This window comes from Chenopodium album, chromosome 13 (genome assembly GCF_948465745.1).
Source record: "Chenopodium album chromosome 13, dcCheAlbu1.1, whole genome shotgun sequence".
Taxonomy (NCBI): Eukaryota; Viridiplantae; Streptophyta; class Magnoliopsida; order Caryophyllales; family Amaranthaceae; genus Chenopodium; species Chenopodium album.
In genome coordinates this window covers 2,568,402-2,583,763 of record NC_137846.1, presented here as the reverse complement: position 1 = coordinate 2,583,763, position 15,362 = coordinate 2,568,402, and the positions used below count along the sequence as shown (strand labels likewise).

At 35.3% G+C, this 15,362-nt stretch overlaps 2 protein-coding genes and 1 pseudogene across 2 annotated transcripts; all 3 read left to right on the top strand.

Moving 5' to 3' along the window:
• The first annotated feature begins 166 nt into the window (after positions 1 to 166).
• LOC145574236 (dihydropyrimidinase-like) lies at positions 167 to 5,104 on the top strand. Its single transcript, XM_081631978.1, has 13 exons — positions 167 to 459; positions 616 to 786; positions 1,620 to 1,671; positions 1,992 to 2,261; positions 2,337 to 2,548; positions 2,982 to 3,102; positions 3,195 to 3,282; positions 3,387 to 3,465; positions 3,702 to 3,789; positions 3,885 to 3,925; positions 4,022 to 4,074; positions 4,147 to 4,303; positions 4,705 to 5,104. Exons 1-13 carry the CDS (start codon positions 184 to 186, stop codon positions 4,894 to 4,896), a joined length of 1,800 nt encoding a protein of 599 aa, XP_081488104.1. The 5' UTR covers positions 167 to 183; the 3' UTR covers positions 4,897 to 5,104.
• Positions 5,105 to 7,578: 2,474 nt separating this feature from the next.
• Positions 7,579 to 10,827, top strand: LOC145577066 (putative pentatricopeptide repeat-containing protein At5g06400, mitochondrial pseudogene; annotated as a pseudogene).
• A 485-nt stretch (positions 10,828 to 11,312) lies between these two features.
• On the top strand, positions 11,313 to 15,318 carry LOC145574235 (rhodanese-like/PpiC domain-containing protein 12, chloroplastic). Its single transcript, XM_081631977.1, has 8 exons — positions 11,313 to 11,762; positions 12,575 to 12,688; positions 12,775 to 12,866; positions 13,154 to 13,254; positions 13,349 to 13,459; positions 14,271 to 14,379; positions 14,466 to 14,516; positions 15,089 to 15,318. The coding sequence occupies exons 1-8, from the start codon at positions 11,447 to 11,449 to the stop codon at positions 15,167 to 15,169; spliced, it is 975 nt and encodes a 324-aa protein (XP_081488103.1). The 5' UTR covers positions 11,313 to 11,446; the 3' UTR covers positions 15,170 to 15,318.
• The last annotated feature ends 44 nt before the right edge of the window (positions 15,319 to 15,362 follow it).

Sequence of the window (15,362 nt, the reverse complement as noted above, 5' to 3'; positions counted from 1 at the left end):
TAAGGTTCTAACGTGAACTATGTATATTTTATGGTAAAATCGTTAATAGTGTTAGCGATCGTGTAAATTTTTAACTATTTATTTACAAATTTGCCATTTACTGAATAAACCATGGCATAAATTAATCAACTGGAACGCCGTCTTTACTTAAAAAATTAGGAGCAAATTCCAGGAATCATTGATATGATTGGCTCATTAACCCCAGAAAGAAAACGTCAACCAAGCATCAAAAATCCTCTTTACCAAGTCTTAGCACTCAACGTCAATTACTCAATTTCTATTGAAATCAAATCAAATGAATTCACAAAAATAAGTAAAAGAAATTCCAATTTTTCTCAAAAACACAAATTCTCCAATCTTTGGGTGATTATATTGAATTTAAGGATGATCACTCAGTTGCTAATCTTGGTGAATCTCTTTGCAACTTTCTCTTTCCTACCTGCAACAGCCACCAATCATGTAAGTTCCTCATTTTTCTGCTAATAAAATTATTAATTCATCCTGGGGTTTTGATAATTTTTATGAATTTTGTCAACTTTCATATAATCTATGATTTAGCAGCTACTTATCATGTTTAACAATATGGAATTTTGATGGGTTTTAATCTCTGGGTAGTTTTGTGATGCTGGAATTGATTATGGAGAAAGTGGGTGTCAAGTTTCATCATCATCATCATCATCAAAGATATTGATTAAAGGAGGAACAGTTGTTAATGCCCATCATCAAGAAGTTGCTGATGTTTATGTGGAGGATGGTATAATTATTGCTGTCCAACCCAATATTAAGGTAATTATATCAACCCATTTTTTACCCTTTGTTAGAAAGAAAAAATTTTCAATTTATAGAGTATTATTTTGTAATAATAATCACCAATTAGTGACCTAAATGATGTTCTTGTGATTGTTTTTGTTGTGTGCCAATCTTATGGTGGGACTTGGGAGGGTGGGACATTGGGTTCTAATTTTTCCAGTGATCATGTTGTTAAGTTTGTTGGCCTCTCATTACTACATTGGGAATTTTATTTACATATGTTGAGATGTTCGGAAAACGTTGTCATATATCGGAAAGTAGTGATGGACTGTGGTTGATGTCTCATGAGTCATGATTTCCTCACTTGTAATGAGTGAGGGTTAGAGAGTGCATTGATCATAGCTGAGGAGTGTTACAAAACTCAAGTAGTATCCATGATTATGATTTAATTCGGACGAGGGAGTTGTTAGAGCAATTGGTGAGTAAACAAAGAACAATTGAGAAATTTGAAAGTGGAGGAGAAGACATAAAAGTGTGGAGGTGGAAAAATCCAGTCTAAAATATTAATACAATCTGACAGACACGAAGAAGCTATGTCATATAACACGCACAAAAGCACAATCGTAGATCTGGAATTCTGGAGGCATGGCCTCTTTACTGCGTCAAGTAAACCAGTGCAGAAACTCTGCGGGAACTATGAGAGGCCTCTCCACTGCATTAGGAAAGTTCCTGGTAAAAACAAATCTACTGGAACTAGGAAAGGCCTCTCCACTTGACATAATTGGTCTGAAGTTCTCCTGCCTCAGAATGTAGAAGTACTCCTTATTCTAAATCTGAACTGTGAAATCAAATTTTTATTCTGCAAACAGGTGGGTGATGATGTCATTGTGCTTGATGCAACTGGAAAGTATGTCATGCCAGGTACTTCAAACTTATCACTCCTTCTATCCTTACATAATGAGCCACATATGAGCTCATTTAAATGAGCTAAAAATACTACAACTTTTCATTACTAATTATTTTCTTACATCTCCACCATACCAATCTGTTTTCTCTTTGGAATTCTTTTAAGGCATTACGTACAATATGGAGTGTAAACTTTGTTTTGCTAAATATATAATGTGACCTGTTATTTTAAGAACTAAAGTGGCCTACCATTTTGGGTCGGAGGTAGGGTAAACTATATGATATAGTAAATAATGTGTATCATTAGCTTACTTCACGTAATAAACACTTAACAGGAGGCATTGATCCTCACACTCACCTGGATATGGAGTTCATGGGTACTCAGACTATCGATGACTTCTTTAGCGGTCAAGCTGCTGCATTAGCTGGTGGTACGACAATGCATATTGACTTTGTCATACCTGTTGATGGAAGCTTAACTGCCGGTTTGAAGTTGTACAAACAAAAGGCTCAAAAATCATGTATGGATTATGGTTTTCATATGGCAATTACAAAATGGGATGAAGTTGTTTCAAAAGAGATGGATTTGATGGTAAAGGAGGAAGGTTAGTGCTTCAGTTTCTCAGGTTTATATCTTTCATAGTTAATGATTAAATTTAAAAAAGCTTAACAAATTTCAGGTATAAATTCTTTCAAATTCTTCATGTCGTACAAGGGGTCTTTCATGATAAATGATGAGCTTTTGATAGAGGGGTTCAAGAAATGCAAGTCTTTGGGTGCCTTGCCTATGGTTCATGCAGAAAATGGTGATGCTGTTTTTGAAGGACAGAAGCGAATGATAGAACTTGGCATCACCGGTCCCGAGGGACATGCTCTTTCAAGACCTCCTCTGGTAATTTCTTAGCATCTATTCAGTGTTTACGGACTTTTGAATGTTTCTCATTAGTTGAAGAGCCTCTTGGACTTCAAATTTCTGTTTATTATTTTTTTCTGTATCTGAGTCTGACGGAGGGAATTGCAAATTTTAACCTACTTCTTTCACCTGTTTCTCATGCACTAATCATCTTCCTTCCTGGATTTATTCTGTGCACCAACTTTCTATTTCTGAGGAGTCAAGTTAAATTGTTTAGATCTTTATGAAAGCTAGGAGCTCATCATTCCTAGAGCATTATCTACTTCTCCATGAGGCATGGGTTAATATATTTGTGAATAGAGAGTATAACCAGCACATTATAGCTAGTGGTTACAAATATCTTTGGGATTCTTTTTCTGAAGTAAAATGAAGTTTGTTTTTTTGATTTGTCATAATTTTCACGGTCATCCAGCTTGAAGGAGAGGCAACAGCTCGAGCTATTCGACTAGCACGTTTTGTAAACACACCTCTATATGTGGTTCATGTGATGAGCATTGATGCCATGGAAGAAGTAGCCAAAGCTCGAAAATCAGGTTCACAGCTTATGGTTTTTTGAAGATCAGGTGTTGTCAATTGTTACATTCCTTTTATTCCGACTACTTACTGTCTCTCTTCTTGGTTACAGGGCAAAGAGTCATCGGCGAGCCTGTGGTTTCTGGATTAATCCTGAATGATTCCGTGCTTTGGGATCCTGACTTCTCCATTGCATCAAAGCAAGTACCTCTTGTTATCTGCTTTAGTTTTGTTACGCCAAACTACCAGTTTTATTCACTTATTTTTTGTTCTGTATATATATTTTTTTTTTTGTGGGGATCAGATATGTCATGAGTCCTCCTATTAGGGCAGCTGGTCATGCTAAGGCGCTTCAGGGTGCTCTTTCATCTGGAGTCCTTCAGGTTTCTTCCATTGCTAGAGAAAATTTGATGTTGGTTTCGCAAAAAAAAAATCTGCCGTTTAGGAACATGTTGACTCGAAATTTCACAAAAAATATCCAATTGAGCATCTATACTATTTTGTTGGTTATTCTATAGTTTGGATGATTCTCATCCTAGTAAAGTTGAAGACATCTTTTCATTCTAGACATTCATGTATAAACATAAGATGATGAACATTGTAATTTACCATGTTGCAGTTAGTCGGAACCGATCACTGTACATTTAGTTCAACACAAAAGGCTTTCGGAATTGATGATTTCCGAAAAATTCCAAATGGTGTTAATGGTAAGTGTAAGATGGATACTTTCTACTTTTCCAACAGTAATCATATTTGATTGAATAATTCAAATAAGAATTTCTTGCTGTTGTCTCATCCTTAGGACTTGAGGAGAGGATGCATCTAGTCTGGGATGCGATGGTGGTAAGCTGCCAAAGATTGTAGCATCCATGAATATAATTTTGCTTAAGAAAAGCTCAAAGGTTTAAATTTTGTGCGATTGTGCCTTTTTTTATTCAGGAATCTGGGCAGATATCAGCCAGTGATTATGTTAGGATAACAAGCACAGAATGGTATATTTCTTGACACTTAAAACTTACGGTTCCTAATCTATTCGTTCATTCTTGATAAGTTTCTTTGTGCAGTGCAAAAATCTTTAACATATACCCGAGAAAAGGAGCAATACTCCCAGGATCTGATGCAGACATAATAATACTCAATCCTAATGCAAGTTTTACAATTTCAGCAAAACTACATCAATATAGGACAGACACTAATGTCTATGAGGGGGTAACAGGCAAGGTAAATCTGCTGCTAATTTTTCTATTTATATTTTTATGCTTTCTGTACTATTGTATGATATTGAGAACCAATTCACAATCATTAACAATTTTTTTTATTTTTTTTTATTTTTTATTTTTTTATTTTTTAATTTTTTTTATTGCTTCTCTGTTTACCACTATTTTATTTGTCTGCCCCAATTCAAAAGTCTATCATCTAGATCTAGTGAGTTAAAATTTGAACTTCCCATACTACACTAAATGATACGCATCTAAAAATTTTAAACAAAGACTACATTGGTATAGTGATGTAAAAGTGAACCTCGTTGAAATATGGACTATTAAATAGGGATGGAGGAAGTGATGTATAAAAACCTTGCATTTTTCTGAGCCTTTTCCTGTCGTGTTTGCCTATTTTTCTAGGGAAAGGTTGAAGTGACTATTGCGGGAGGAAAGATTGTCTGGCAGAATGGGGAGCTGAAAGCCTTTCCAGGTTCTGGAAAATATGTAGAGATGCCTCCTTTCAGTTATGTTTTCGACGGTATTGAAAAGGCAGATAGCAATTACCTCTCTTCTCTCCAAGCTCCGGTAAAACGATCCAGATCTTCAACTTAAATCTGCAAATACTTTGTACAGAAAGTTTCACCTTTATTTTACTTGCATCAGTTACATGAACTGAATTAAGTATGAACAATACACATCATTGTTAAAAATTTTGGATCATACATGGGGAAAAAAGGTTCCTGTGGTGTTACACAAACCTCATATGCATTTTAATTTTTCTGAACTTATCTATATAAACAAAATTTAGTCAGACCAAAAATGACCAAGCCTTGATTTCAGTTGCATAAAAATATTATTTACTGATTCATATAACAGATGTCTGCTTTTAATCACACCTTATAGTAGCTATGATTTTACATGAATTTGACAATAATTGCAGCAGGGATTCTTCTTCTTAGTAAGGCATTATGCAACAGTACGCCATAATTTTGTTTTTCTTCTGCAAAAAAATAGTATTCCAAGTATCAGATTGGGAAATGCAATTTACACTTTATGATCATAGAGTGTGTTATTATTTACAGTCTTTTGCTAGCGTCATACTTGATTTTTGTATTGATCTAAGGACACTATTGTTCAAGTACAAATCTATTTCTTCTAATAGTTGATCATGGGTCGGGTCAGGACAGGCTCCTAAACGGCCAGCTGGTTTTTGAGCCCAGCCAGAATTTGAGCTTGAAAACAGTGGCCAAGCCCTGTAAAATCAGGCTTGGCTGAGCTTACTTGATCACCTATTTGCCAACCCTATGTCAGTAATGTTACTGGTGCTGCAGCATTAAAATTTCTGTGAAACCTTGCACAATTTATGTGTTTGGATAATTGGATGAGAGAGTTACCATGGATGTAGAATCATCTTGGTGTGTATTTTGGTGATCGTGGTGGTGATGAACATGAGGATTCGGTGGAGCTTTAAAGATCGGTTCATTTTTTAGGCCCACATGCTTAACATCCATCTTGGCTTGTTTTCGGTGAGCTCGTGCTTGGCCAAAGACCATGGAATAGTTAGGACTTATTTCTCCTTTTTGATCCCAGGCTCCGAACTGAGGGACTGATTTCCACTCCTTTTCCTGCATGTTTCATTTGTTTAGTTAGTGGGAAAAAAAATGAAGATAATGTAATTAAGTGTATTGTAAAGTTGTAATTCATTATAATTCATCTTGTAAAATATGTTCATTAGCTAGTAAATTGGGACTTTGTAATGGTTAATACTTGATACATTCTTAAACCATGAAATTCAGATTAACTGTTACAAACAGAACAAGTATCTATTTCTTATATCATGACGACATGACATATGAAGCATAAGCTTAGTCATGCATATTAGAGATGGATGATTTCTCTTGACATTCGAGATGATTATGTATGGCGCCACCTGACCAGGCAGATTTTCACCTGATTTGGGTTTTCATTATATCAGTCGGGTGTACAGCCTGAGTAAATCATTCTGATTTTGTTTGGTTCGGGTTAGCATTTTCTACTCTGAAATTGGCATGGCATATGCACACTCGATTCTACAACCCGACACATAATTAGCTCTACATGACATATTCAACCATTCAGCTATAATAGAGTTGCAAGACATCACAGGAATAGACAATCAAATAGTTTCATAAACATAATACGTGAAGATCAGGAAAATTATAGAGCTAAATAGAAGGAATTGCAAGGAAGAGGAAGAATGATGAAAAACATGTTGGTATCTTGTACATTTGTTGATGGAATTTACTTACTTTACCACGGCCTTCCATGGCAAAGCGGCGAAGAAGAAGAAGAATTTGTACATTGGTTTCATGTCATCAATGATATTGGAAATCTTTCTGTCTAAATTTGGTGATGTTGATCTGTGTGTTTGCTTGACAAGCGCGAATATAATTTTTTTTTTCCTTTTTTGATCTTTTCTATTGTTGTTTCTGTCCCCAAAATTGTAGGGATTTACCCCCGTTGTTCCTTAATGTTGTCTTATTTAATTTTTATTTACAATGGTACGTTTAATGCATATCTTCTATTAATTATATCTTTAATTATGTACATCAATTGATTATTACACGAGTATATATATACTTCGTATATATTTTTCTTATTCAACGAATAATCATGGTCAAATTTTCTCTTTATTAAATGGAATAAACAAAGAGAAGAAATTCTAACTAAGCTTTTTTGGTTTTTTATAAATATGGATTGTGCGACAGATTTCATTATTATGCGTACATTACAAATTTTTTCTAGCCTAATAACATAAATGTACATAATCACATCGTACAAGATTAGGAAATATAGGAATTCGAAATTTTTAAAGTACTAAGGAATTTTTATAAATTTGCAACAAAAAATGCGAATTTAAGTTCAAACTAATTACATAGTACAAAAAAATTTAATATCTCATTAGCGAATTGTTTGTGCATGAGCTTCTCACTTATGAATTATGATAAATGGACAAAAGCTAGACATGTCACTTCTGTATTTAATTTTTTCCTCGACTTGTTCTATAGCAGTATAGCACAACACAATTGAGCACGAGGTTTGCTTACACAACACGTGAGCTTATCCAGCCCAACTTGGCCCAGCCGATCTGTCGCCAACTCTTGTGTAGCTAACTAGCTATTCAGCCTATACTTGTGCTTTGAGACTTTGAGTACGTCTCAAACTCCTCTTCTCACTCTCTTAGGTCTTAGTTTATAACTTTTTATATATACAGTGGTTGGATTTTTTGTTTTTTTGGTTTTTAATCAAGAAGAAATGTCAATAACCCGCGTATCTCAACTCAACAAATTAGCGCAATCACGCAACTCTCAAATATACCTCAAATTTTCAACAATTTCAAAGAGAAAAACCCAATCAAAATCTCCAAATACCCAGAAACCTAGACATAAAAATCAAACATTATTGAAAAAAGATGATCATGATTCTTTGTTTAGTGAAATTACTGAGATATTGGGAACTGGAAATCTTGCTCTTAGTAAAATTCCATCTGGGGTTTCTGTCCCTGTTGCAATTCCTGTAGATCTTTCTGGAAATGGGGATTGCACACAAGCTGTTTGTGAAAATGCCCAAGAGAAAATTGAGGGTAAATGTGAAGAAGTGTTTGTTAATAGTGATAAAGTAGGAAACTTGACTGGAAATGATGATAACAGTTTTGTTGTACAGAAGATAACAGAGATTGTAAGGCAGGGTAATGTTGGGATTTCGATGGAGCAACGGTTGGATGATTCAGGCTGTGAATTTAGTTCCGATGTCGTTGTAAACGTGTTAAAGAGGTGCTTTAAAGTCCCACATTTGGCTAACAGGTTTTTCAGTTGGGTGAAGTTGAAGAATGGGAGTTGGCTTACAACTGAAAGTTATAATACTATGTTGTATCTAGCAGGGGAAGCTAAAGAGTTCGAGTTAGTTGAGAGGTTGGCCGAGGAAATGGAGAGTTTTGGTTGTGAGAAAGACATTAGGACTTGGACCATCCAATTAATGCATTATGGAAAGGCAAAGTTGATTGGAAAGGCCTTGCTGATCTTTGAAAAAATGAAGAAATTGGGTTTTGAACCTGATGCTGAAGCTTACGGATGGTTGATTCGCGTACTTTGTCAATCTAGGAAAGGTGAAATTGCGTTGGAGTTTTACAAAGAGATGGTCCAAAAGGATTATAGGCTTGATATTAGACAGTATACAATGCTGCTCAATTGTCTTGCTGGTTGTGGAGATATTGATGGGGTTTACTTAGTTGCAAATGACATGATTAATGTCTCTCAGATTCCGGATCAGAATGTCTACTTCTTTGTCTTAAAGAGCTTCTGTATGTCAGAACGCATAAGAGAAGCTTTAGAGTTGATTCGTGATCTTAAGACTAAGAATTTGACGTTAAGCTCTGAGTATTTTGAAATCCTGGTGAAGGGACTTTGTAAGGCTCGTAGGATGGATGATGCTTTGGAGATTGTTGATATTATGAAGAAAAGAAATGTTGTTAATGAGGTGGTTTATGAAGCTTTGATTAATGGGTACTTGAGAAAAAATGATTTTGCTAGGGCTTTGGATATGTTTCAGGGGATGAAGGATGCTGGTATTACACCCTTGACTTCAACTTACACAATGTTGATGCAGCATTTCTTTAGCTTGAACGAATATGAGAAGGGATGTGCTCTTTATAATGAGATGCTGGATAGAGGCGTGAAGCTGGATTCTGTGGCTTACACAGCGATAATTGCAGGTCATGTACGCAACGACTCTATTTCTGCTGCTTGGAAACTATTCGAAAGTATGGAGGAGGAAGGAATTAAGGCCACACAAAAATGTTACTTAGTAATCATCCAGGAGCTCTGTAGGAATTCAAAGACTGATGAAATGATCAAGGTTTTGTATCAAATGCAGGATAATAAAATTAAGATTAATAAGGAAATTTCCCATTGCGTCATATCTTATTTGGAGAGGAAAAGGGAAACTAAGAAAGCAGAAGAGGTGAAGAAGATGCTAAATTGTTGGGGGGATTACTATGAAGCAGTTGAACCATCTAAAAAAGATGATTTTTCTGAGACGAAGGTTCATAATCTGGAGTCGAACAATATTGAGCAAAATGGGGACTCTCTGTTGTTTGAACCTTTACCACGATCTTTCAATAGTGAAGATCTGCATAAAATCTGTGCCATTTTGTCATCACCAAAGGGTTGGTATGATATGCAAAAAGCTTTGGAGGAGTTCCAAATTTGTTATACACCAGATCTTGTGACTGAGATCCTACGTATTTGCAGTCAATATGGTTATGGTGCCCTACAATTTTTCACATGGGTTCGAAATCAGCCTGGTTACAGACACACGACAGATTCTTACAACGTGGCAATGAAAATAGCTGGTAAAGGAAAAGATTTTAAACACGAGAGATCTCTTCTTTGAAATGCAAAGAAACGGTTGCGTGGTAACACCTGATACATGGACAATCATGATATTTCTATATGGTCGAGTGGGCCTGACTAATATTGCATTAATGAACTTCAATGATATGAAAGCCAGTGGTTTGAAGCCAACAGCAAGTACATACAAGTACTTGCTTTTGTCACTCTGTGGGAGAAAGGGTAGGAAGTTGGACGAAGCCATAAACCTGTTCAAGGAGATGATTAACTCAGGGTTAGTTCCAGATAAAGAATTGGTTGAAGTTTGCTTCAATTGTTTTTGTCAATCAGGTAAATTGGAAAATGCGAAGAAGTGTATGGAATATATACTAAGCCTCTGAGCTATTCCTTGCTTATCAGGGCTCTTTTTCGGTGTGGGAAAGTAGAAGAAGCTTTAGCTCTAGCAAATGATGTCAAAGAAGAGCGCTCTACATTACATCTATGGGAGCCTAGTTCATGGTCTCTTACAAAGCGGACAATTAGATGAGGCATTGGCCAAAATAGATTCTATGAAACAGGTAGGCGTTCATCCAACTGTTCATATTTATACATCATTAATTGTACATTTCTGCAAGGAAAAGCAGATGGAAAGAGCATTGGATATTTTTAAGACAATGTGGCAAGAAGGCTGCTATCCTACCGTTGTTACATATACTGCATTGATACGTGGGTATCTCAACTTACAAAATTTCGAGGATGCTCAAAAATTGTTCCTTCGTATGAGAATAAAAGGACCGCTTCCAGATTTCAAAGCATACTCTATGTTGATCACGAGTTATTGTTAGATGGAAAAGTCTGAAGTCGCAATGCAGTTGTTATCTGAAATGTTGGATGATGGTATTGTTCCTAGCACTGTTAATTTTCGGACTGTATTTTTTGGGTTGAATAGAGAAGGTAAGCAACATTTGGCACAGAGAATTATGCAACTAAAGCATGCAGTTGCAAATAAACGAAAATTCTCAACATAGTTGTGCCTGAAGGATGATGCAGCTTTGTTGATACTTCCTTGTTGGAATTGGACTCCTAAATTGTATGGAGTATGTTACATGGACGGCATCAATTTCCATGCTAATGAACGAGCTATACAATTCTTTTTTTCACTCCATTGTGATGTCCTCTATGTATATTACGAAGTACTTCGGTCTTTAATTTTAAATGCATATGGCATATCCTAATTTCGTACCATAACGAGATTTAAATATTTAGATGATGTATTTTCGCTAATCTAAATGAGGCACTTCTCTTCATCCCACTCTCGACTGTTTTGGCCATTTTAAAAAACATGTACCCAAAAAGGGCAATTGATGACTGATGATAGATGCTACAAGCCCACAATAACCACCAAGACCCACAACAATCTTTCGGAGTGGTCTTTTTAGTCTTACGGTTACAATATCCTTTATTCTCATTTAAACATACTTCGTATCAACTTGATTACTGTTGAGCGCAACAATTAAGAGCTAACACGTCTTAAAATTTATTTATCCAATTAATTATTTTTTTCTCTCAAGATTAAATCATATTACATATCATAATCATTAAACACCGTTTTAAATAAGACTTAGCCCGAGTTCAAATAAAGTGTTGCGAGCCGAACCCAAGCTACCCTAGCTCAGTCTCCCCTCGGCTAGTTAACACCACTAATTACACCCCTTTTCACCTGTTCTTCCTCTATTGCATTCCAAGACAACAAAAGAAGAAAACCATCAAAATTTGAGCAGCAGAAAACGCAGACGATGTTAAGCAGGGTATCTTACTCTCATCATCATCATATACCCTCCTTCGCATTTGCATCATCTTCCTCACTTCCCTTTTCTGCGTTTAGACCTTCTTTCAATTTACTCCCGAAAATTTCACTCTCCTCAAAACACCCTCAAAAGATTCAAATTGAAAACATCCGATTTTTTACTTCTTCAACTTTCACCAGTAAATTCAACTTTTCTAGGTCTTTTGATCGTAATTCCAACAAACCCAGTTCGAGTATTAGTGTTTCTTCAATTTCTGGAATTTTCAACTCATCCCCAACTATGCTGGGTCGTTCTTCTTTCAAAGGTATAATCTTTGTTCTTCGTTTGATTTTCTATTATAATTTATAATTGCCCAAGTGTTTTTTTTTTTTTGGGTCGTCTTATTTATCAGTTTAATTTGATAATTTTCTATTGCTGTTATCCATATTTAATTCCTGTGTTCTCAAATTCTGAAAATGGGCTAGTTGAAAATCTGAAATTAATTAACAATTTTAGGTTTTTTCTTATACTCCGTACATTGTATCATTTAAAATATTTTTTTTAAAAAACTCCGTAGATTTTATTTGTTGGGTTCATTTTTAGGATACCCAGATTGTCTGTACATTGAGAACTACATTCCTTCCCTAATGGCAATGTAATGATGTAATGTGTCCGCATTTCTTCTGCTTGTACTATTGTACTTAAGTTTTTTATAGTGAATTGTTACATTAGACCTTTACTGCTGAGGTATAGGTTCTTCGGAGGGGGAAGTTGCCCCATTGGCGAATCGGTATGTATATGCTAGAATTACAGAAACCTTTATCTATTGTTACAATGCTATCTACAATATTTTGGCAACAAGATTAAGACAATAATTTGTTTGAGGAGTCGGCTTCTGCCATTTTATATACATCTTGCTTCTTTATGATTTGAATTGAAGTGTCAATGTCCATCTTCATATCCGTGTCTGAGTATTGAGTATCCAACATTAGTACTTGAGGTGATACAAGTAATGATGAAGATGAATGTTGGTGATGGAGTTACATATTATTAATTGGGTCCTGCTTTTGATACGCAGCCTAGTTTATGTGATGTAATCTGAATTGATATGATGATGATTTTGAATGCATTTAACAGCATTTACAACTGGAAGTAGCTCTGGAGGTGATAGGGAACTATTGGTGCAGCACTTGCTTGTCAAAGAAAATGACCTTAACCTTTTAGTGGAACTTCAAAAAAGGGTCGCAGGAGGTATGCTTTTGCTGAAATTGTTATCAAGTGATGTGTATGTGGATATGATCGATGGGTTTATGCTAATTTCTGCTGTTGAATGCCAGGGGAGGATTTAAGTGATCTTGCTGTGGAGTACTCTATATGCCCGTCAAAAGAGGAGGGCGGAGTTCTTGGTTGGGTCAGAAAAGGACAAATGGTATGCTGATTGTTTAGGCACTTGTTTCTTATAAAATTATCAGAGAAGCTGTTATGGATATATTGCTCAACAAATTTGACCCCTATATTATAAGTTTAAAAATGTTCTTCACCTCCCTTAATGCCCTATGTGATTCGAAAGTGATACTTTTCTGTATACAGAAAACTTATCATGTTTCCAAATGATTTATTTGGAGAACGCTTTTTATGTTTCCGCATGTTTTTGTTAGGAGAAAGCTATTTATGTTTCTGAATGTAAGCTGATTTAAATCATCCTCTTCTTACTAGGTACCAGAATTTGAAGAGGCTGCATTTTCTGCACCATTAAACAAAGTTGTAAGATGTAAAACAAAGTTTGGATGGCACTTGCTGCAAGTTGTATCTGAGAGGTTAGTTCATTAAAGATATTACCTTTTTTTGAGCTCTGAAAAGTTACTGATTTACCTTCTAAATTCTGTACCTTATTATATGCAATTGCTTTAGGGAAGGGTCGTTGCTTGGTGAAGTTCAACCAAGTGAGTTGCATGAGAGATTGCAAGATCCCAACTTCATAGAAACAGTACAGCTGATAGATGTTCGAGAGCCAGAAGAAGTGTATGTCTTTTTCCTGCTGCTCTGTTTGATGATTTTATGTATTACAGTTTGATCAATATCTCTAGCTTCCTGAGCTGTTTTTCTATTATAGACTTACCCATTAAACTTTGTCATAGACAATGCTTTGGTTTTATACTATTCTGATATTATGATGTTGGTGACACACAAAGGTATCTATACATGGTTACTGAAAAATGTGAGGCAGTGATATGTTGAAATTTAAAAGTTGAGCTTGTGGTTTGATACTTCTTTTCAGGAGTTGGGGTAAAGGGAATCTTGAGCTGAGCTTGTAAGATCAGAAAATAGATCTAGTCACAAAGTAAAACTGTTTTTAGGAATGGTTTTGTCTATCAGGATGGTTGTAGCTTATGAACGGGATCCCTAGTCTATGCCATTTAGGATCTTAGGACAAAGCAGCTTTCTGAATGCCAATATTTTTTACTCACTCAAGGTAAAGAGGGATATACTGGTTAACATAGAGCAATATTTGGCATGTTAATGGGATCATCACAGTCATCTTGCTGTTTAGTATGAATGTTCAGTGTTCTAAATTATTTGTTAATTGCCATTTTGGGAAGTATGAGAACTGGTGAGAGCATAGCTTGCAACTAGTAACTTTGACATCTTTGAAGTAAAATCCTTAGCTTCCATTTACTTGAAAAACTAATACTTCGTGCTGAATAATATCACCCTTGTTCCTTCAAAATTCACTCCTTCACCTACTAATATGTTGGGTGCTTGTATCATTGTATGCACTGATCTGTTCCTTAAACTATTGTATTCATTGACAACTTTGATACTATGGTTGCAGTTCCAAAGCATCTTTACCAAGTTTTCAGGTTCTTCCTCTTCAACAATTTGGAACTTGGGGACCCGAGATCACAACCAAGTTTGATCCTAACAAAGATACTTATGTTATGGTTAGTAGTCTATTTCACTCACAAGTACCCATCTTAAATTTTAATTTTCTGCGTCTAATGCACTAACACTTTTTAATTGGATCCAGTGTCACCATGGGATGCGATCAATGCAAGTTGCCAGATGGTTGCAGTCACAGGTAAACTCCTCTTTAATTAGTTTTATATGCTCCCTTCATTTTGTCTTATTTAACTAATTTACAGGAGTAATTATTTTAATTTTATATTATTTGTCACTTGTAATATCAAAGTTTCATTACCTGTCTGTTTAAACTTTAAGATACCAATGCAATAGTTTCAAATCCATGAAAATAACTCATAACTTTAGTATTATAAGGCACTCATTTTGGAACGGAAGGAGTATATTTGATAGGCTAATTTTATGTGATTCTCGATAGATGCTGCGGTTTAATTCTGATAGTCTTTAAGCATGTTGCGGCCTATGCTTGTTTTCCTCTTGTTAACTTGTTGGTTTAGTGAAATTGGTGCTTGCACTCCCAACTACCATCTTTTTTTTGTTTTGCCATGGTCTTTTGGGATTTTTTTTTAAAAATGCTTTTACTTGTTATTGATTACGAGTCGTATCTAATTGAGATATTGAGTTTAAGTAAAAATGAGGATTACTAGATATTCTCCTTTTTACTGCTGCTTGTATCTTTGATTGTAAAGCTTACGAAAAGTTTTAATTAATTTATTAATATCTTTTGTTCAGGGCTTCAAGAGAGTGTTCAATGTAGCTGGAGGTATTCATTCTTACGCTGTGAATGTCGATCCTTCAATTCCAACCTATTAGGAAACTAAGAGGTAACAGTAGCACAACCAAAGAAAACGCGAATTTTGTTTTGGACTTCTAGTCCTTTTGAGATAACCATCAAGAGTTTCCAATATAATGCGCATAGTTTGTTTATTTGTGAACTCTTACTTTGATAGAACTGTAATGTCACTGATCATGATCTTTTTTTTTTTTTTTTTTTTTTTTGAATAAT